The sequence below is a fragment of the Haliotis cracherodii genome, unplaced genomic scaffold, assembly GCF_022045235.1.
Source record: "Haliotis cracherodii isolate W230 unplaced genomic scaffold, xgHalCrac1.p SCAF_10, whole genome shotgun sequence".
Lineage (NCBI taxonomy): Eukaryota > Metazoa > Mollusca > Gastropoda > Lepetellida > Haliotidae > Haliotis > Haliotis cracherodii.
Window position 1 is genome coordinate 8,241,212 of NW_027266265.1, and position 23,938 is coordinate 8,265,149.

Consider the following 23,938-nt stretch of genomic DNA (forward strand, 5'->3'; position numbering starts at 1 on the left):
AGCATCATTATTATGTTCATAACGGTAGAGCGTCCGCCCGGAGAGCGGAATGTCCGGGGTTCGATCCCCGACCGCGTCATACCAAAAGACGTTAAAAGCTGGTACTTGTTGTTACCCTGTCTGGCACTCGGCATTAAGGGGCTGAAACAAGGTCTGGTCGGCTCGGAGTCAGTATACTGTGTCTGAGTGGGGTATTCATGTTAAACTGCGGCATGGTATCTCAGTGTGCTAGCACTATAAATCGGCATCAGTCCGGACTAGTACAAACAGCCACACAAACACACACACGTACATGCACGTCGCTATATAAGTGCGATAATCTTGGACGTGACGTTAAACCCCATTTCACCTCACATCACATAACGATGACTGCTATTCACTTTATCTTTGTTACAAAGTCGTTGTACGTTTTATGCATATAAGTAGAGCGAGTGGTGGTTTACACTGCGTTTAGCAATATCCCATGCAGCCATATCACGGCGGGGGGACACCTGAAATCGGCATCACACATTCTAACCATATGCGGAATCGAACTCAGGTTTTTGGTGACGCGCCAACGCATAAGACTCTGCAAGTACTGATGAAAACGGACCAGCTTGAGACTGAAATGCTGCTGCTGTAAAACCACTGGTGTTCAAAATAGTGACACATGGACTGCAGCTTGAGGTTGAAGGCCTTATTTTGTAGTTTCATTGGGTGTGCATTTATCATTATCATGGCCATTTTGACTTTTAACCTGTGACCGTTAAGACTTTTTGTTGGCCATTTTGGCAATGGGTTTGTAGCCGTTTGGAGTTTTTGTGCCCGTCTTGACTTTGAAGTTTGGAGGCCGCCCTGACGTGAGGCCGTTTTGACTAAAACTCCTTCAACATTCCAACGCCGCGTGTTATGGGTTTATGGGCTAATCACACCACGGACCTATATAACGAACAACTGTAAACCATTTTACTCACTTATAAAAGACAACTTTATCCTAAAAAGAAGAAGACATCATCTGAGTATTTACAACGTCTATGTGACGCCACACCTCACGTTTTAGCGCGAGTAGTCGCGATAAACATATACCCTCCCCAAAACATATGATGTCCAAAAACATATATATATATATGATCCGACGATATATAACATGAAGATGTGAGAAATATGTCCGGTTTAGAACTCAACGGCTACGTTTTAGGCTTTAAACTAATGCAGTCTTTGCATCTTGCTGTGAGTAGAACGAACGATATAATTGTTTTGTTTATTTTTGACTGGCAAATTTGTCGAATCGCCTCTGAACGCTGATGCCTTTACGACGTTTCATTCAGTTTGTCTCCACGCACTTGTCGATTTAGAGTTACTCCCCTTCTCATGAGCGCCGCCTACTCCGGACATCGAAGGTGTTGATGTTTCTCTGACAGAAGACACAAGGTGTTATGGTATGCTTATTAATGTGAACGCATGGATATGATATCGCTGTTAGCTATGCCAAAAAATGGGAAGACTTTCGTCCTCGACAATGCCTTAAATTTGCAATGCGATTTATTATCACTCACTTGGATAAATCATATGTATACTATAGGCACAGAGACTTAGATCTATAGTACAGTATCGCATTCTCAGTTGATATTAGAATGTAAATAGCTTTCTCAGACAGACAGATTTTGATTCATTCATGTATATGATTATATTTTCTTCTTTATATTAACTATCACTTTTTTACATTATCACATTGTTTATCTTCATTGGATGAAAATTTAATACAAATATAGTGATGTCAGCCTCCATTTGTATACTGAGTGAGTGAGTTGTGTTTAACACCGCTTTTAACAGTATTCCAGTTATATCACGGTGTGTCAGCTTAATGTGGGAGGAAAGCCTGAAGTGATGCAGGTCTCAGATGTATACCACTATGGTGAAACCCATGAGCACGGGTATGGTGCTGACAAACCTAGAAACATTATTTGGGTGAACCGGATTCGAACCCACAATCATAGGTTTCTGGCGTGCCCAACGCCGAAGACCTGGGTTCGATTCCTGACATGGGTACAATGTGTGAAGCCCATTTCTGGTGTCCCCCGCTGTGATATTGCTGGAATATTGCTAAAAGCGGCGTAAAACCATACTCACTCACTCATTGGCGTGCCCAAGGGACTCAACTCTGCACAACGAATTGCAGCACCCCAGATACCTGTGCCCCCTCATACTGAAGATAGAATCAAAACAATAACCCGATACAATCTAGTAAAGAAATGTTGATTGTATTTATTCTTGTTACATTTTTAGTCGGTCATTCATTAATACAAGTCTGAAATAACATTTGTGTGATACATGCCCAAATTGACATTATTTAATGAATCTATTTAAGAGGAATGTTCTATGCTACACAGTCTGTTGCCCATTCCCAGAACACAGAACCATTTAACTAATATTATATACCTATGTCTGTGAGTTTTTTGGTATAGAATATTAGATACATGTCCTGTGACCAGGCTTTTAGACTGGATGTTCTCAGAAGTGCCATGTCTGAAACTGAGACATTGTCTCTGTGTAGCACCCGACTCCGCTGTAGTTGTTTTGGATGTCTATCTTGATGCAACTCTCAAACTCACCAAACTTAACGGGGCCTAATTAGTATGTTCATGTTAAAAAGTGATGATAACTGGAGCAAAATGCTGGGTAAACCCACTATTTACATGACTACCCTGTCTGGTAACATTAAGGGAGGGAACTCATTTTTGTTGTAGTATTCTGAAATTTGGTCACTACTCATACAGCCATTAAAGTGATAACATTTTCTTCTACTTTAATAACCATATGTACACCCACATCTTAGTTTACACTGAACTGCAACACAGGGATGTGATAGAATCAACATTGATATTCAAACTCAAAACTGAAGATCATTATATTTTTGGCCAAGTCAAACTGGTTATTGACTGTTTTGATTCTATTTAACAGGACATGGTGTATATAGAAATAGAAAAGTTCCAATATTAATGAAGAAATGTTAGAATAAAATTCCTGCACAGCATAATAATTATTTATGTGCCATTCAAGAAACATCAAGAGTCATCTCGATAATGATACCAGTTTCGAGATGTTGATGAATTCCACAAAAAGATTTTTGCCAAGGGGCTTGACTTACTGATTGATATGTCACTCAAACCAAATTTAAAGAGTATTCAAATCTGATTGATGGATAACAGAAAAAGACCTTTACAGGCCAACATGCAGAATTTGGAAGATAGTTGTCACTGACTGGACAGTTTTCCGATATAGATCGATAAATGTGAAAAAAATGTGAGACAAGGAAGGTCATACTAGATTGAGGATATTCTGGAACGTATGTCATAATCTGCATTTATAAATAATCAATAGATATCTTGCAAATAGGTTTCCTAAAAATATACTAGGGTCGAAATAGAGTATGATTGGAAAAACATCAACAGATACAGGTTGTTATACATTATACAGTTTAATTTTACACACTAAGTAGTGTCTTGATAACTTTAAATAAACTGGCTGAGACTGCCAATTTTCCCTAGCCTAGTCCCTCCTAAGATCTAATTGATCTTGGCCAATAAAGTGGTGACTATTTAATGACTTCTGTTGTTAAATAATAATGAAAGGATAACAAGGAAGGTGTTATGTTATGCAGGGTTGAATGTTTTGTTCAGGAGTCCATGGGTACCTTGAAATACTTCACCTTTTTAATAATTGGCTTAACAGTGTTTGAAATTAAGCATGAAATCAAAGGGTCCTTGTCATAAACGTAATGTTGAAAGGTAAAATTTAAGGGGTCCCTAGGTTCCACTACTATTGGAGCAAACCATGGGGACCATAGACTCTCCTTAATTTAAAACAACTCGATTCACCAGTTCAATGATGACATGTCTCGGGAATCAATATCGCGAAATCAAATCAATATCATCTAATACATCTAATGCCCAACTTCTGTCCCAGAAAACATGTTCTCTCCTGACACCATTTCTGTTAATAATTTCTATAAGGAATGCATGTGTCGCCATGATGGTTTGAATTCGCGAGGTCGTAACTATATTAGGAGAGCCCTAGGGCTGTCGTAGATTTAGGGTGATTTTACGACGTAGTGTAAACTAAGAGGTCTTTGTGAAACGGCCTTAAAAGTAATGACATGGTTTACAACGTGGTTTAGGGGGTCGTAGCGCTAAGAGGCTTTTGTGAAACGGCACCCTGTTTATCCAATCTGTCTGACATTGAAATTTCTTTAGAAAGTCACATTTTCATAATGTTACATTATGTTTATCATATTATATTTCATAATGATATCACATAATTATTATTTTAGCAGAGGTCATGTCAGGACCTTGGGACAGGGGTAGTCTGTTCTCTAAGCGCCGCGATTCGCTTTGCAGACTTGTGTCCCTTGATTGAGGGTTCGAATCATGGTTCACCTTGATAATGTTTCTAGGTTTGTCAGCTTTCCTCCCATATTCTTCTGACAGGCAGTGATAAAACTGGAGTACTGTCCAAAGCAGCATTAAATCCAACTCACTCACTCATGTCAGGACCTACATTTTCATAAGAGTTTTTAAAACTGTTTGTTGCCATGCTTTCATTCTTCCTCAAGTGATGAGACAGCAAGGGAGATAATCATTGTCATCAAGCATGCCGGGAGACTCTGCCCCGCTTGTTACGGGGGTTTCCCCAAAGGAGGGTCCCCCAGGAACTCGGATAACCATCAGGGGAGAGAACCTAGGAATTGATCCTAAAGATTTCATCGGTAAGTTTTCTTAAATTTTCCATTTTCCGTAAAACATAAGAAAAAAATAACTGAACACTGCAGTGAGTTCCTGAATGAGGCAGTGTTTGGGTAGACTTGTGGTGGAAGCATTGGCTCACCACACTTCTGACCTTGGTTCAATGTCCAACAAATTGTTTTGTTTCTTGCCTCGATATTGCTGGAATATTGCTGGAAAAAACATCTTCACTCACTCATTCTTTAATAAGGGACCACATTTCATGATTGTGTGTGTGTGTCTTCATACTCTGATTATTATTTTTATGGATCAGTGTTTACATCTTAGACTGCTGGTTTGTCTGCATGAAGTCAGATTTCACTTTATATATTGCTGTTGATTGCTGTTGCAGCAAACAGATTCACACAATCACACTACATTTTAGACATACAAAGTCACTAGGGATCTCTGGGCCGAGATGGTCCTCATTATCCCATAGAGGTGTGCTGTTTGACTGGTATATCTCGATTTGAAATACTAATGAATGCATATCACAGTATGCTTGGAAAATACTGGTATATTGCATTTTTCAAAATCATACTGTTTTCATCTTGTTAGTCAAGTTTACATAAGTGACAATTAAGATGAAAAATTATGTGATTCAGAAATTAGCAACTAATTCATGTGATCAAAAAGTGAAACTTTTCGCCTCCAGCTTCCTGTATATAATGTGTCTTTTAAGCATGCATTGTAACCATAGCAACATTTAACAAAATGGCTGATGAGCGCAGGCAATATATTTTGGTACATATAGCAGTACATGAGTCATTAAGTCAGGCCAACACCCATGACTAAAATTCACACAATCACACTGAATTTAAGACATCCTTCTGAAGGAGAAGGTCCCCAATATACCATGCTTGCTGTAACATCTAATATGAGTGGTGGTTAAAATGTCTGGCTGATTGTATGTTGTTTTCTGGATGCATGGATCATAGCTCATGATGTGACCTCTCCAGACTAGCCTCTTTTCCCCAGTAGAACATATGGGGCAGCTGGGTAGCCAAGTGGTTAAAGCATTCGCTAGTCACGCTGAAGACCTGGGTTTGATTCCTGACATGGGTACAATGTGTGAAGCCCATTTCACTCACTCACCCACCCACTCACCCACCCATCCAACAACCCACCCACTCACTCACTCACTCACTCACTCACTCACTCACTCACTCACTCACTCACTCACTCACTCACTGAACAAGCTGTTGATATTGTGTTGTTGTTCCAAATCCGACTTATTATTACGTGAGCTATGCCTGTTTTCCTAGCTCTGAGGATTTGTGGGATGGATTGCATCCTGTCTGCTGAGTGGAAGACCTCCAGCAAGATCATTGCTCGCACTGGTCCGGGAAAAGGCAAGGGAGATGTGATTGTCGTCACTCGCAGTGGTGGAATTGGTAGCTGTACTGTGGGATTTCGAGGATATTTTTTGCAGACAGGTGAATAACACAGCATTTTTGTTTATTAAAGTGATTCTGTTTGAAAAAAAAAATGAAATATTGGTTCCCAACCAAAAGAAAAAAATATGATGGAGAGTTCTCAAGGCTCAGAAATGGAATTTCCCAGTTAAATTCCTGGTATCGATGACCATATGAACAGGGGTTTCTGGCTACCATAATATTTTGTTTGTTTGAAGGCCCTCTTCAAGAAACGGCACTTTGGACTGATGAATCTCAGACAGTTCCCTCCAATCTCCGTCATGGTCGTGCATCGTCTCCTCTCACAGACCGAGAGGAAGATGATCCCCTTGGCATCTCAGATGAGGGGGAAAGGTACGTAACAATTTTTTAAATTTATTTTTTTAAGCATCAGCAAAACAACTGGAGACTGGAATGAATCGGTCATAATGTGGACAGTGGTCATGATTAATGGATGAATTAACATACAACCACAACTGCTCTTGATACTGTAGGTACAGTGAATATTATTGTGCATCCCTAGGGACGCAGTAAATACTTTTTTTCTGTATCCATTCTCAACATTTGTGCATACTGGAATCACATTTGTGCATCGCGTAAAACCCTTCTGTTATGAAAAAAGTTCATGCCTTTTGTTTCCTTTACATATTTTTGACCCAACCCTCCCTCTATTCTGAAACGTTGTCCCAATTTGTTCACTGGAATGAACGTATGAAGGGCCATACCATCATCAGCTGGAACAAACTCTGAGACTTCCCCACCCACTCACACTTGCATCCATTTCAGAAACAAGATTTCTGAGGAAGACCTGTTGGAGATGTTTCCTGAGGGTGAGTAGCCTATTTTGACTGTGTTCAGAATTGTTTGTCAAGATCTTGCAGGTCATGTCTAGTGCCCATCTTAGCATTAAATTCAGTCTCATATCTTAGGACTCCTGCACTCAGCGTCAAGCCTTCTACATTTTTTGGTATGAGTGAGTGAAGTATTCAGACCAGCATATCTGATTTCTGATTTCAAAAATGAATATAATCTGAAAGTTCCAAATGCAAAAAATAAAGATTCACTATTATATTGTTGTGGATATTGTGTACATCATGTAGTTTCTGAGTGGGATGGCATCTGCACCCAAAAGGTTGTACTAGCAAGTGTATGTTTGATTTCTGTGACAGTTTCTTTCTGCTAAAATCAAAATCTCCGAATCAAGGTGGTAAAGAAATGAAACTGAATTGTTTTAGAAAGCATCCTTCATTTTGATTGGGTGGTTTGGGTCCGCTCAGGGTTCACCAGGGGAAACAATTTGTTTGAATGAGCTTGTCGTGCAGTCAAACTTGGAATATGGCTTGGCTGTATGTGTGTACACTGACAATGGTCATTATCAACCACAGGTTAACTAGCCTAGACACTATTTTTTGCATACAAGGCTGATATTGCTGTAATGTTAGCAATATTGCATACATGTTTTATAGTTTCTTTGCCTTTAATCTTTGTCAGGTCTTTTGAGACAGCATTAATTTCTACTTGCGTATAATCCACATTACTCACACCTGGTTAATATCATTTATAATGCATTTGCATATCCATATATGTTTTTTTTTGACAATTCTATAAAGTTTTTCTTTTCAATTCAGCATCAGGGAATATTTCATTAGAAAACTTTACACCGGAGTGGTACTTGCTGGAAAACCACCAAAATGCAAGGTATTGTTACAGCTATATACATGTAGTATGTTTACTTCAATTCAAAATATAACAATCTTTGTGATATTTACATGTAGACAAGATACATGGTTTGAAAAATAAAATATTTCAAATGATTAATTTCATTTGTTGGAATGTATATTTGGGACCATTTCGATTTCAATATTATGCTTTCTCTTCTTGTCTTATGTTCTATTTATATTTGAGTGGCACAAAAAGGAATTTTCATAAATTACAAAATAAAATTTTATTAAAATTTGAATGGAGGTGAAACACTTTATAAGTTCAAAATATTTCTGACCATAACAAAAGTTGAAACAAATCTCATGCCCACTACACTGGCAGTTTAAACCCTGTAGAAATGTTCATATGAAAATTGTTTGCCACATCGCAAAATAACATTAATTCTGTATTTTTAAGGGGTGTTCGGGTAGCCTAGTTTGCTCGTCACCCCGAAGACCCGGGTTCGATTCCCGACATGGGTACAATGTGTGAAGCCCATTTCCGGTGTCCCCCGCCGTGATATTGCTGGAATATTGCTTAAAGCGGCATAAAACCATACTCGCTCAATCTCTATTTTTTATGCCATCTGGAAATAAAAATGATCATTGAATGTGTTTCATGGTATATATGAAACTGATAAGCTGCAATTAAAAATTATATTGTTTAGATGTCTTCAGCCTGGAATATGTCTGTATTAGGGCTGGGACCATACTCCAACTGTATCATGATACCTTACTCACAATCCCATATGTATCACGATACTAGCATGTGCTCTTATCTTTGGTGCGCAAGCCATCTTTTTCATAGAGAGGATGGTCAAATACCTGGCACACTGATGATTTACAGTTGGCAGTGTGAAGTATGTCACAACAAATGAAAATATGTATGTTTTCACAATTAGCATTTAGTGGAACAGTTATTAAAGCGAACATATAAGGTCAGAATCGATATTTTTCACTTAGTGTGCAACTGTGAAAAATGGTGATCCACTGATGCATTGGTGTATCTTCCCACCACTAGTCTGTAGATGTGTATACTAGATGTGTATGTACTAGGGCTGGGACAGGTTACTCGGGTACCCGGGTCGGATGGGTACTGAGTAGGACCCGGGTACCCACAGGACTACCCGGACCCGTGATTAGTCATGTGATCTATTGTTTAATGACAGAAAATATCTAAATTCTATGGTTACACTACAAGTCACAAATGTTTGCATTTCTTTCTGACTATGCACCATTTTTTCTGACTTTTCATATCTTTTAATAAAGATATAACTTGAGTCAACTTCAGTGCATAACCAGAATGTTTAATACATGTATCTAAATATGTTTTGCCAGTGCTCTGTTAAAAAATACCCAATCAGACATTTTGTACTTATCTCTTGAGACCTACAGTGGGTACCCGGGTAGGGTCGGGTAATAGGGGTGTGGGTACCCGGATAGGGTCGGGTAATAGGGTGGGTGGGTACCCGGGTAGGGTCGGGTAATAGGGGGGTGGGTACCCGGGTAGTAAATTCGGACTCGTCCCAGCCCTAGTATGTACAGTAAAGAATATGTGTGTATCTTTCCTTGTTAGTTTTGAAGACCTGAAGGCAGGGCTAGCTCATATGCAGCGTAAAGCTAGCCAGCGATCTGAGGGGCCAATTGCAATTGTGCGATCCAACCTTACAGCCATCTTAGATTGCCTTGAAAGTTTGTCATGTAAGTTGGTAAGAATATAACTGAACCTTTTGTGAGGTCCTATGCTTTCATATAAGCAGAGTTTACCCTGGCGTCTCAGGTAGCACGCTTTACTTGATTTAATTTCCAAGAATGTCACTACTGTCATATAGCAAGGTAGACACAATTTTATGGATAACAACTTCTTTAATACTGTAAAAAGCGACATTTCAGTATAGATCCTTATACTGTTGCAACGGTATAAGGATCAAAACCGAAACGTCGCTTTTTACAGTATTATAGAAGTTGTTATCCATAAAATTGTGTCTACCTTGTCATCCGTCAACTTCTAAGTAATGCCTATCAAACAATTTACCGTCATATAATTGCCTTAAATCTAATACAGCTTTAGTCTACAATTTGCTGTTTCACAGGACTCAATGTTAATCATTTGCCTCCAGTCAGTTTGAATGCATGAAGGACGTAATACCTGGTGTCCCTGTACAACTGGGTATCACAATGCCCTCTGGGAGGCCTTTGTTGAACAGGCCCCATGCTTGCTGTGGTAGGCGATTAGGATGGGCGTTAGAAGGCTGACCAGCTGAATATTGATATCACCTGGAGCAGTGGCCACCTGGTCAGACCATCTGTCAGGTGTGGCCAGTCCACTGTGTGGTCTTTGTTACACCTGTATAATGCACAATGCAAATGCAATCAGCCATTGATCTACCTGCCTCACACCTGGTTATGAAATGCAGTTCCAAATAAAGCTGGTAATGAGATGGGGAAATTATGTAGTTCATACATGTTTTGTTTTGGTTATTCTGTGTCCAGGTAAAATCCCGTACTGTCAACTTCCCACACTGTCAAATCCCAACATGACCTTTCCCTGCGAAAAGTGAGAAATACCCCACCACTCACATGGTTTACTGTTTTTCACAGAGTTGTCTGTTTCTCGTTGTTGTGGGCAAATATTGATCTTGACTGCGTGGGGTAATGTCCGTGAGGGGAAGTGTTAATGTCGGTATATGACAGCGTGGGGTTATGTCTGTGAGGGGGAGTGGTGATGTCGGTATATGACAGCGTGGGGTTATGTCCATGAGGGGGAGTGTTGATGTCGGTATATGACAGTGTGGGGTTATGTCTGTGAGGGGGAGTGTTGATGTCGGTATATGACAGCGTGGGGTTATGTCTGTGAGGGGGAGTGTTGATGTCGGTTTATGACAGTGTGGGGTTATGTCTGTGAGGGGGAGAGTTGATGTCGGTATATGACAGTGTGGGGTTATGTCTGTGAGGGGGAGTGTTGATGTCGGTATATGACAGTGTGGGGTTATGTCTGTGAGGGGGAGAGTTGATGTCGGTATATGACAGTGTGGGGTTATGTCTGTGAGGGGGAGTGTTGATGTCGGTATATGACAGCGCGGGGTTATGTCTGTGAGGGGGAGTGTCGATGTCGGTATATGACAGTGTGGGGTTATGTCTGTGAGGGGGAGAGTTGATGTCGGTATATGACAGTGTGGGGTTATGTCTGTGAGGGGGAGTGTTGATGTTGGTCTGTGACAGTGTGGGGTTGTGTCTGTGTGGGGAAGTGTCAGTGTCAGTATAGGGATATATCCAAGTGGGTGAACGGGAATTTGTCCAGCCTTGCTTAAAGGACGATATTCGGCCTAAAATCTACATCAATTCTTGTTGCTATTGTCATAACTAATATTATGTGGACAGATGTTGAGGAAGATGCTTTCATGTTTAGTTTGACAATATTGTATTGGGTGTCATGTCAAATTACCTCTGTAATAATAAGATAAGAAATGTAAGAGAATCCCAATTTTGAACAAAATAATGATTTTTTTCTCGAATTTGCCTGCCAAGGGCAATTACTTTGGAATTGTAGATACAGTAGTTCCCTGGGAAATGTCGATGTTGGTCCTTGTCTTTCCTCTGTCAAAAACCTATGCGTTTGCTGCATGTAAATGTATTTTGGAATTGTTTTCAGTATATTTTATTCTTAGTAATCTGATTATGCAGAGTTTGGACTAGTGGATAAAAGGCGCAGACTGTTTTAGTGTGAGGTATTGTTTTGAGTGGGGAAATGTCAATGTGTTCGTGTGAGGTGATGTCTGAGTGGGGAAATGTCAATGTGGGTACATGTTCGTGTGAGTTGATGTCTGAGTGGGGAAATGTGGGTACATGTTCGTGTGAGGTGATGTCTGAGTAGGGAAATGTCAATGTGGGTACATGTTCGTGTGAGTTGATGTCTGAGTGGGGAAATGTGGGTACATGTTAGTGTGAGGTGATGTCTGAGTGGGGAAATGTCAATGTGGGTACATGTTTGTGTGAGTTGATGTCTGAGTGGGGAAATGTGGTACATGTTTGTTTGAGGTGATGTCTGAGAGGGGAAATGTGGGTACATGTTAGTGTGAGGTGATGTCTGAGTGGGGAAATGTGGGTACATGTTAGTGTGAGGTGATGTCTGAGTGGGGAAATGTGGGTACATGTTAGTGTGAGGTGATGTCTGAGTGGGGAAATGTGGGTCCATGTTAGTGTGAGGTGATGTCTGAGTGGGGAAATGTCAATGTGGGTACATGTTCGTGTGAGTTGATGTCTGAGTGGGGAAATGTGGGTACATGTTTGTTTGAGGTGATGTCTGAGTGGTGAAATGTGGGTACATGTTTGTGTGAAGTGATGTCTGAGTGGGGAAATGTGGGTACATGTTAGTGTGAGGTGATGTCTGAGTGGGGAAATGTGGGTACATGTTAGTGTGAGGTGATGTCAGTGGGGAAATGTCAATGTGGGTACATGTTAGTGTGATGTGATGTCTGAGTGGGGAAATTTGGGTACATGTTCGTGTGAAGTGATGTCTGAGTGGGGAAATGTGGGTACACGTTAGTTTGAGGTGATGTCAGTGGGGAAATGTCAATGTGGGTACATGTTCGTGTGAAGTGATGTCTGAGTGGGGAAATGTGGGTACATGTTAGTGTGAGGTGATGTCAGTGGGGAAATGTCAATGTGGGTACATGTTAGTGTGAGGTGATGTCTGAGTGGGGAAATGTGGGTACATGTTCGTGTGAGGTGATGTCTGAGTGGGGATATGGCAGACTGGGCAAATACCTCTGCTGCACTCAGTAATTCTATATGATGCACTTATGAGTGATTTAATTATATAATAATTGGTTAGTGTTTGTTGAGAAATAAGCTGAAAAATTAGAAGACTGTAAGAACCCTCAGTATTAGACTAATAAGGGCCACATTATGTTTCAGCTATGTATGAGAAATTCTCCACAGATGATATTCGTGGTGACTGCATGAACTCCTATGCCGTGCTGCTGATGCGTGAGTACTTCATTCAGATAAGTCTTGTGTGGATTCCAGGCTAAATAGGTCCCCAGCAACCTAGGCTTGTCTCCCTGTGGGGATTCCAAGCTAGACTAGGTCCCCAGCAACCCAGGCTTGTCTCCCTGTGGAGATTCCAGGCTAAATAAGTCATTAGCAACCTAGTCTTGTCTCCCTGTGTGGATTCCAGGCTAAATAGGTCCCCGGCAACCTAGGCTTGTCTCCCTGTGTGGATTCCAGGCTAAATAGGTCCTGAGCAACCTAGGCTTGTCTCCCTGTGAGAATTCCAGGCTAAATAGGTCCCCAGCAACCTAGGCTTGGTCCCTGTTGGGATTCCAGGCTAAATAGGTCCTGAGAAACCTTGGCTTGTCTCCCTGTGGGGATTCCAGGCTAAATAGGTCCCCGGCAACCTAGGCTTGTCTCCCTGTTGGGATTCCAGGCTAAGTAGGTCCTGAGCAACCTTGGCTTGTCTCCCTGTGAGGATTCCAGGCTAAATAGGTCCTGAGCAACCTTGGCTTGTCTCCCTGTTGGGATTCCAGGCTAAATAGGTCCCCAGCAACCTTGGCTTGTCTCCCTATGTGGATTCCAGGCTAAATAGGTCCCCGGCAACCTAGGCTTGTCTCCCTGTGAGGATTCCAGGCTAAATAGGTCCTGAGCAACCTTGGCTTGTCTCCCTGTTGGGATTCCAGGCTAAATAGGTCCCCGGCAACCTAGGCTTGTCTCCCTGTTGGGATTCCAGGCTAAGTAGGTCCTGAGCAACCTTGGCTTGTCTCCCTGTGAGGATTCCAGGCTAAATAGGTCCTGAGCAACCTTGGCTTGTCTCCCTGTTGGGATTCCAGGCTAAATAGGTCCCCAGCAACCTTGGCTTGTCTCCCTATGTGGATTCCAGGCTAAATAGGTCCCCGGCAACCTAGGCTTGTCTCCCTGTGAGGATTCCAGGCTAAATAGGTCCTGAGCAACCTTGGCTTGTCTCCCTGTTGGGATTCCAGGCTAAATAGGTCCCCGGCAACCTAGGCTTGTCTCCCTGTTGGGATTCCAGTCTAAATAGGTCCTGAGCAACCTTGGCTTGTCTCCCTGTGAGGATTCCAGCCTAAATAGGTCCCCAGCAACTTTGGCTTGTGTCCCTGTGACGATTCCAGACTAAATAGGTCCCAGAAAATCTCGGCTTGTCTCCCTGTGAGGATTCCAGCCTAAATAGGTCCCAGACAATCTCAGCTTGTCTCCCTGTGGGGATTTTGGGGTAAATAAATCCCCAATCTTGTTTATTAACTGGCTGCTGTCATGTTGCTGGAATGTTGCAGTGTGACGTACAAATCACTGGATTGTCTGGTCCATACTTGATTATTAACAGAAGTGTTTTTTTTCTTTTCGTCAGGACTTTGAGTAATGGTTTAAATATTGTGACAGTTTTCAAATTTCCTTCTCCAAAACAAACACTTGTTACTTGGTGCAGATTTACTAGTCTTAAGAAATAGAGAAATAAATTTATGCCTGCTTGTCATCATATTTTGATGGTGGTATTATTTTGGCAATTAGTTAATTCCGCCTCTAGCAACCAATTCATTGTTCACAAAGAAAGTATTTTGACAGGCATTTTTGAGGCTCTTTTTTAATACATCAAAGTGCCTGCCATAGCGTGCAACATTTAAATAATCAAGTCTGACTAGACAAACCAGTGATTGATATTACATGCAATCAGCCAAGTCCACTGAACCACTTGATCCTCTTCTGACAAGCATAGATTTCTGGGGACCTATTCAAACTGGGATTTCCCACAGGTTTGAAAATTCTAGACAGACCAAAGACGTTCTGTAACAGTTGACCTCTGTTTGGATTCTGTAATGTTGCAGACATCAACCTTAAACAATACTCAACCCGTGAAGACTCGAGGTAGAATAGGTCTTCATAAGGCGACTATGCTTGTTGTAAGAGGTAACTAACATGTTCGTGTGGTCAGGCTCGCTGACTTGGTTGATGCATGTCATCGTATCGCAATTTCGTGGATCGGTGCTCATGATGTCAATCACAGGATTGTCTTGTCCAGACTCGATTACTTTTCAGACCGCCGTCATATAGCTGGAATATTGTTTAGTGCAGCGTTAAACAACAAATAAACAAACAACTAAAACAATACTCACTGCTATGACTGTTGATGTTTGACACCAGAGGCCAAGTCGTGTGCGGACGGGCTGTTCCAGGAGGTGCTGGGGAGGAAGGACAAGGCCGACTCCACCAGGAGCGCCCTCAGCGTCCTGCAGAAGTTCAAGTTCCTCTTCTACCTGCCTCTCAACATGGAGAGAAACATACAGAGGGTGGGTGTTCACGATGTACCATACACTAGTGCACCTACCAGAAACCAGGATTTATGAAAACAAAACATGCTCTTCTTTTTTCTTTATATGTCAAAAAGTGTTTTGTATTGTCTTGATCATTTTATGGATGGTTACCATGAAAACACAGGCATGATTTCTCCCAGGGCAACACAGGCAGTGATAAGATGACTGCCGAATTTTCTTGAGTATAGTGCGCACCCATGTATAATGTGCACCCCCCTCTAGCGGGTTCAATATTTTTGAAAAAAAGAAATTTGAATATTATGCGCAGAAAATAATTACACCGTACCCCTTCAACGAAGTCCTGCAAACGAACGGGTGATGAGAAACTTCTTCAGTACAAATTCGAAATTTGAGATTAAAAATCACCAGACATGTTGATTTACCGTTTAAATTGTATTTTTTGTTCAGCTAGGCATTGTTTTATATCTTGGGATTAAGATTACCTTGTGTATTTTCTCGTAAACTAAACCGGACACAGCAATCAGCTGTACACACGTTTTCTTGGAATCTACTGGTGATTCGGTCAAGACACACCCAATGATATAACTTTACAGTATTTTAATGCAAGGATCAGCAAAAGTTGTATCTGAAACTATTTTTTTATCAGGAATAATATATTCCAATATCTTGTTAATTTAGATGCAGCTTTTACTAAACATATTTCAAATAATCATAACCCTAAGCGAAGCAGCTGATCGCTATTGCCGGGTATTATTTTTTTATACCAGTCACTGTCAAGGCTCCCGTGCACGTGATCGTGTGATCGCGAGAACTATGTGTTGACATAGAATCGTCCAACAAAAACAAATATGACTTTTAACGAATTAAAGTATAGCATTTATGATATATATATCCATTCTCTGTCAACTAAAGTTCGTTTCAAGGCGTCATTAGCGGTAATCTGACCGTGGTTGCTGTTGATAATGGTGAGTTGTGCGATCTTCCGATCGCTTCACACACGATTTCGCCGAAATTGATTAAAACAATATTTTAAGGAATTTTGAATAAAATTAATGAAATATGTTACAAACACAAGTCCAGATATACAAAGAACACTTATCATAGCCAGACAGTGAATAATTTGCAGTGACATGAATAATTTGCAAACTTCTGTATGGATTTGTTGACATGGTATTTCCGGTGTTACATGCTCACGGTAATGTCTTTCCATGGAGGGAAAAAACATCAAAACTCATTAATTCTTGTATAATGTGCACCCCCTTCTACACAGCTGTGTTTTTTGGATAAAAAGTGTGCACTATACTCAAGAAAATACGGTAGTAAGATTTCTCCCAGGGCGACACAGGCAGTGATAAGATGACTAGTAGGATTTCTCCCAGGACGACACAGGCAGTGACAAGATGACTAGTAGGATTTCTCCCAGGACGACACAGGCAGTGATAAGATGACTAGTAGGATTTCTCCCAGGACGACACAGGCAGTGATAAGATGACTAGTAGGATTTCTCCCAGGACGACACAGGCAGTGATAAGATGACTAGTAGGGTTTCTCCCAGGACGACACAGGCAGTGATAAGATGACTAGTAGGATTTCTCCCAGGACGACACAGGCAGTGACAAGGTGACTAGTAGGGTTTCTCCCAGGACAACACAGGCAGTGACAAGGTGACTAGTAGGATTTCTCCCAGGACGACACAGGCAGTGACAGGGTGACTAGTAGGATTTCTCCCAGGACGACACAGGCAGTGACAAGGTGACTAGTAGGGTTTCTCCCAGGACAACACAGGCAGTGACAAGGTGACTAGTAGGGTTTCTCCCAGGACAACACAGGCAGTGACAAGGTGACTAGTAGGGTTTCTCCCAGGACAACACAGGCAGTGATAAGATGACTAGTAGGATTTCTCCCAGGACAACACAGGCAGTGACAAGGTGACTAGTAGGATTTCTCCCAGGACAACACAGGCAGTGACAAGGTGACTAGTAGGATTTCTCCCAGGACGACACAGGCAGTGACAAGGTGACTAGTAGGATTTCTCCCAGGACGACACAGGCAGTGACAAGGTGACTAGTAGGATTTCTCCCAGGACAACACAGGCAGTGACAAGGTGACTAGTAGGATTTCTCCCAGGACGACACAGGCAGTGACAAGGTGACTAGTAGGATTTCTCCCAGGACAACACAGGCAGTGATAAGATCAACAGTTAATGTTTTTGGTTTCAGGGCGACTACAACATTGTGATCAACGACTACGAGAAGGCTAAATCTCTGTTTGCAGACACTGAAGTTGGTGTGTTTAAGAAAGGTAAGGTTCCTATTCTGTATCAATTGTGTGTCACATTTGGGCTAGAATTGGTTCTGTAAATAGATGTGCTGTTATACAAAACTGTTCTATGTTCTGCAGTGTACACCGAGTCTGTTCTATGTTCTGCAGTGCACACCTAGTCTGTTCTATGTTCTGCAGTGTACACCTAGTCTGTTCTATGTTCTGCAGTGTACACCGAGTCTGTTCTATGTTCTGCAGTGTACACCGAGTCTGTTCTATGTTCTGCAGTGTACACCTAGTCTGTTCTATGTTCTGCAGTGTACACCAAGTCTGTTCTATGTTCTGCAGTGTACACCTAGTCTGTTCTATGTTCTGCAGTGTACACCTAGTCTGTTCTATGTTCTGCAGTGTACACCTAGTCTGTTCTATGTTCTGCAGTGTACACCTAGTCTGTTCTATGTTCTGCAGTGTACACCTAGTCTGTTCTATGTTCTGCAGTGTACACCTAGTCTGTTCTATGTTCTGCAGTGTACACCTAGTCTGTTCTATGTTCTGCAGTGTACACCTAGTCTGTTCTATGTTCTGCAGTGTACACCTAGTCTGTTCTTTGTTCTGCAGTGTACCAGCAGGTGGAGAAGAGGATCAGTGAGTTCCGAAAGATGCTGCACAGCAAGCTGCTGGAGCCGACCATCAGCCTGGAGGAGCAGAAGAAACTCATCAGGTCAGCCCATACATCCTCCCACACCTGGAGTAGCTCATGGTTGGGGTGGGTGTTGGAGGTGGATGTTTGAGAGATGGGGGGATGGGGATGGGTATAGTCTGTCCTCTTACCTGATGCTGGTCTTTGTCAGGATTCAGGGGAATAGTAGATCCCCTTAAGTGATGCTTGTCTCTCTCTGGGAATTCAGGTATAGTAGATCCCCTTACGTGATGCTTGTCTCTCTGTGGGTATTTAGGGGAATAGTCTGTCCCCTCACCTCAAGCCTGTCCCAGTGCCTTTATGTTAAGCATACTGAATCTTCATACATTTGAAAAGGTGATTGGGCATACTAAATGAGAACATATTACAACAGTTTGACAAAATTATTTACTGAATACAAATTGCCAAATTACAAGATGTACCCCAACTTTTCCAAAAAGCTGTATCCATGCTTGAGCATGTGTGCCACTGACAATTACCCTATAGTGAAAGGACTGCCTGGTCTGTGTATTACTTGCGAGAGCTGGTTTTTGTGGTCTAAGGTTGGAGAGAGGGGAGTTGTTATGTGGTGGATAGCTACTTATGCAGAACCTATACTACAGATACCTGATCAGCCTAGAGTATAATGGAGACCCGGCCTGGGAGTGTCTGATGAAGCAGCAGAACTGGTTGATCGGACTGCTGCATGAGTGTAAGGAGGACCACCTAGAGGCAGGTAGGTACCTCACTGTCCAAGCCTGCCCTTGTGTCTGTATACTGGGGCCACACTGCTATAAGCCTGTCCTTGTGTCTGTATACTGGGGCCACACTGGTATAAGCCTGCCCTTGTGTCTGTATACTGGGGCCACACTGTTGTAAGCCTGTCCTTGTGTCTGTATACTGGGGCCACACTGGTATAAGCCTGTCCTTGTGTCTGTATACTGGGGCCACACTGGTATAAGCCTGTCCTTGTGTCTGTATACTGGGGCCACACTGCTATAAGCCTGTCCTTTTGTCTGTATACTGGGGCCACACTGGTATAAGCCTGTCCTTGTGTCTGTATACTGGGGCCACACTGGTATAAGCCTGTCCCTGTGTCTGTATACTGGGGCCACACTGGTATAAGCCTGTCCTTGTGTCTGTATACTGAGGCCACACTGCTATAAGCCTGTCCTTGTGTCTGTATACTGGGGCCACACTGGTATAAGCCTGTCCTTTTGTCTGTATACTGGGGCCACACTGGTATAAGCCTGTCCTTGTGTCTGTATACTGGGGCCACACTGGTATAAGCCTGTCCTTGTGTCTGTATACTGGGGCCACACTGGTATAAGCCTGTCCTTGTGTCTGTATACTGGGGCCACACTGGTATAAGCCTGTCCTTGTGTCTGTATACTGGGGCCACACTGGTATAAGCCTGTCCTTGTGTCTGTATACTGGGGCCACACTGGTATAAGCCTGTTCTTGTGTCTGTATACTGGGGCCACACTGGTATAAGCCTGTCCTTGTGTCTGTATACTGGGGCCACACTGCTATAAGCCTGTCCTTGTGTCTGTATACTGGGGCCACACTGGTATAAGCCTGTCCCTGTGTCTGTATACTGGGGCCACACTGGTATAAGCCTGTCCTTGTATGTGAATACTGGGGCCACACTGGTATAAGCCTGCCCTTGTATCTAAATACTGGGGCCACACTGCTATAAGCCTGTCCTTGTATCTAAATACTGAGGCCACACTGGTATAAGCTTGTCCTTGTATCTAAATACTGGGGCCACACTGGTATAAGCCTGTCCTTGTATCTGTATACTGGGACCACACTGGTATAAGCCTGTCCTTGTGTCTGAATACTGGGACCACACTGGTATAAGCCTGTCCTTGTATCTAAATACTGGGGCCTGACATAAGCCTGTCCTTGTGTCTAAATACTGGGGCCACACTGCTATAAGCCTGTCCTTGTATGTGAATACTAGGGCCACACTGCTATAAGCCTGTCCTTGTATCTGAATACTGGGGTAACACTGGTATAAGCCTGCCCTTGTATCTTAATACTGGGGTCTGACATAAGCCTGTCCTTGTATCTAAATACTGGGGCCACACTGCTATAAGCCTGTCCTTGTATCTGAATACTGGGACCACACTGGTATAAGCCTGTCCTTGTATCTAAATACTGGGGCCTCACATAAGCCTGTCCTTGTATCTAAATACTGGGGCCACACTGGTATAAGCCTGTCCTTGTATCTAAATACTGGGGCCTCACATAAGCCTGTCCTTGTATCTAAATACTGGGGCCACACTGGTATAAGCCTGTCCTTGTATCTGAATACTGGGGCCACACTGGTATAAGCCCGTCCTTGTATCTGAATACTGGGGCCACACTGGTATAAGCCCGTCCTTGTATCTGAATACTGGGGCCACACTGGTATAAGCCTGTCCTTGTATCTGAATACTGGGGCCACACTGTTATAAGCCTGTCCTTGTATCTAAATACTGGGGCCACACTGGTATAAGCCTGTCCTTGTATCTAAATACTGAGGCCTCACATAAGCCTGTCCTTGTATCTAAATACTGGGGCCTCACATAAGCCTGTCCTTGTATCTAAATACTGGGCCCACACTGGTATAAGCCTGTCCTTGTATCTGAATACTGGGGCCACACTGGTATAAGCCCGTCCTTGTATATGTATACTGGGGTAACACTGGTATAAGCCTGTCCTTGTATCTAAATACTGGGGCCACACTGGTATAAGCCCGTCCTTGTATATGTATACTGGGGTAACACTGGTATAAGCCTGTCCTTGTATCTAAATACTGAGGCCTCACATAAGCCTGTCCTTGTATCTAAATACTGGGGCCTCACATAAGCCTGTCCTTGTATCTAAATACTGGGGCCACACTGGTATAAGCCTGTCCTTGTATCTAAATACTGGGGCCACACTGGTATAAGCCTGTCCTTGTATCTAAATACTGGGGCCTGACATAAGCCTGTTATTTTTCAGTTTCAGTGACTGTTTCATTGAATTTGACTTGGGGGCTTCTGATTTAGAATAGGTCCCCAACAACTTATGCTGGACATATGAGGCAACCAGATGGATCGGGTGGTCAGATCGGGTGGTCAGACACAGTGATTTGGAGGATTATGTGTCATCGTATCCCGACGACGTTGCTCACAACATCGTTCAATGGATTGTCTGGTCTAAGCTTGATTTTATATTGTTGGAATATTGTGGGCATTAACCAAAAATAAACAAAAGCAAGATTAAATAAGTCGGCTGAATTGTTTTGCTGTGATTTTCAATTAGAATCTCAAATCATTGGCAGAATAATGTTCACCTCGTCTACAGAAATTATTCTTTTTTGTTCATAAGATGTCACATACTCATTACAGGAAGCACTAAAAACGTGGAATTGTGGGATTGACTTTTGATATCACATTTCAATTATTTTAACCTTGAATGTAATGAGTATTTTTACCTAATGGCCACCCATCCTACAACAGAAATCTAGCGGGTGGTTAACTGTCTTATAGGTATTCATGTTAAACTGCGGCATGATATCTCAGTGGGCTGGCACTATAAATCGGCAATATAAGTGCGACGTTAAACATTTCACCTCACCTTAACTGACGTATAATTATCATTTATAATAAAGGTGGCTATGACAAGCAAAGTGGTGTGGAGATATCTGTATTTGTATCCTTCAGACAAGGCCTCTGACTGGGACATGGATATGGCATCTGGCAGACTGCGAGTTCCTCTCGGTACATCCAACTTCAAGTCCAGTAAGTTATGAGGTGCCTTCTACCCAGCCATTGCTACTCAGTTAATGATGGTACGATGCAGCATATTTGCTGGGTATCAGGGAAATGTTAGGCACACGACCACTCACTCAAACACTCTGCCCAACGTTAACGATGTATGGCAAGTAGCTATTTTCCTGTTTGAAACAGTGTGAGTTAACTGTCACCATTTGTTTGAATGCTTTGTAATACAAGTCATTTTCCCAGAAGTGTTCGAAAAATAAAGTGATGCACTAACAAGGAGATAAGAATCATGTGTGCTCAGATTTGTGTTTTTTTCAGTATTGATGACCCGTAATTTGTTAGTTAGAGGTTTCAAATGTTAAACTCTCTGGGCATCAAATTCTCAATAAAACCTATAAATCTGAAATATTTATCATCACTGTAAATTTAAGAAGTTATCAGTCATTTTCTGAAGCACTCTCTTTCAATGGAAACTGTCATGTTTGTGAGACAGACATAACATCACTCTGGAATGCTATGACATCACCATGGAATGTGATGACATCACTCTGGAATGCTATGACATCACCATGGAATGCTATGACATCACCATGGAATGTGATGACATCACCATGGAATGTGATGACATCACTCTGGAATGCTATGACATCACCATGGAATGCTATGACATCATGATACAGTGGATGACATCACATGCTTCTGTAATAACTGAACTCTGCTGACTAGCAGAATTTGAGAAAAATCCAACTAAATTGAAGTAGTTCTGATAAATACTGATCCAACCTATTACATGTATTTAATTACCAGTAATGTGGTATTCATTTTGCCAAGCCGAATGGCATGTTTTCTGATATGGTATTGAGAAACAGGTTACTTGTCCAGGAATGTATTCATAAGCAGAGGAAAGTGCAAAAGATGACCAGGCTTCGAATCCCGTTTAATGAAAGTTTCAACCAATCAGATTGCAGCACACACGTCCCTTGATTTCACACTAAAATCTATGCTGTCAGATGTGCAGATGCATCCTCCATTGTCCACGGTAGCATATCTCCATTCTTTGATGATACATGACCTGGACCCATCTTCCTAATCACTAACCTCGCACAGAATTTCTTTTGCTCTTAAGTTTGAAATCAACAGCCAATCAAATGGACTCTTCTGAAAGCAGACCGCCACCATGGTCTAATGGTAGAGCAGACAGTCTGGGGTTCGATCCCCGGCCGTGTCATACCAAAAGATGTTAAAAAGATGGTACTTGTTGTTACCCTGTCTGGTGCTCGGATTAAGGGGATAAAACAAGAACTGGTCGGCTCGGCTTGGTATCTGATCTCAGTGGGCTAGCAATATAAAATCGGCATTAGTCCGGACTAGTACAAGCAGCTACACACACACGTGCATGCAAGTCACTATATCAGTGCAATAATCTTGAACACGTTGTTAGACCCCATTTCACCTCACCCACCTCTGTATTTGAGATGGTATGCCCCCAGTGAAGATCCGATTAGCATTGGTCTTTGGTGGTCAGAGTCCCTTTTTGGTTGATGCATGTCATCGTATCCCAATTGCGTATATTGATACTCATATTATCAATCACTGGATTGTGGTGTCCAGATTCAGTTATTTACAGACCGCCATCATTTAGCTGGAAATTTGTTGAGTGCAGCGTTAAACAAAAAAACCCAACAACAAACAAACAAGATTGCATATCAGGTCCTCTAAACTTCTTCTTTCCAAAATGAACAAACACTAATATGATTGAATGGCTATTTAGCAAAGTGTCCATCGAATCAGGCTCAAAATTGGGATGAATGGGTCAAAGGTATAAGAATATGGAATTTGGAGATAAGATTGCTGAGGATGCTGTGATGCTGTGATGATGTGATGATGTGTTGCAGGCGTGTCCAGGGAATCAAGTTTCACTTCCTCATCTGATCAACCAGGTAAGGCTTGTGTCAAAAGTTAAATTAGTTAAAATTGATTTAGTTTTAATTTTGAACACACAAATATTTCAAACTTTTCATATAGAATCATAGCATTATTGTGCCATCAATCTATCCATCCATCCATCCATCTCAGACTTG

General features: G+C 42.0%; 1 protein-coding gene across 1 annotated transcript in view; it reads left to right on the forward strand.

The window, feature by feature from the left end:
* Nucleotides 1-1,344: 1,344 nt before the first annotated feature.
* The window catches only part of LOC139454032 (exocyst complex component 2-like), a 39,611-nt gene continuing 17,017 nt past the window's right edge, over nt 1,345-23,938 (forward strand). Inside the window, exons 1-14 of the mRNA XM_071235516.1 lie at nt 1,345-1,418; nt 4,592-4,744; nt 6,026-6,196; nt 6,394-6,529; nt 6,962-7,005; nt 7,804-7,873; nt 9,452-9,576; nt 12,793-12,864; nt 15,031-15,176; nt 17,381-17,462; nt 18,042-18,144; nt 18,726-18,838; nt 21,798-21,875; nt 23,753-23,797. Coding sequence (XP_071091617.1) covers nt 4,630-4,744; nt 6,026-6,196; nt 6,394-6,529; nt 6,962-7,005; nt 7,804-7,873; nt 9,452-9,576; nt 12,793-12,864; nt 15,031-15,176; nt 17,381-17,462; nt 18,042-18,144; nt 18,726-18,838; nt 21,798-21,875; nt 23,753-23,797 — 1,300 coding nt within the window. The 5' untranslated portion in view covers nt 1,345-1,418; nt 4,592-4,629. The remainder of the gene's footprint in view (nt 1,419-4,591; nt 4,745-6,025; nt 6,197-6,393; nt 6,530-6,961; nt 7,006-7,803; nt 7,874-9,451; nt 9,577-12,792; nt 12,865-15,030; nt 15,177-17,380; nt 17,463-18,041; nt 18,145-18,725; nt 18,839-21,797; nt 21,876-23,752; nt 23,798-23,938) is intronic.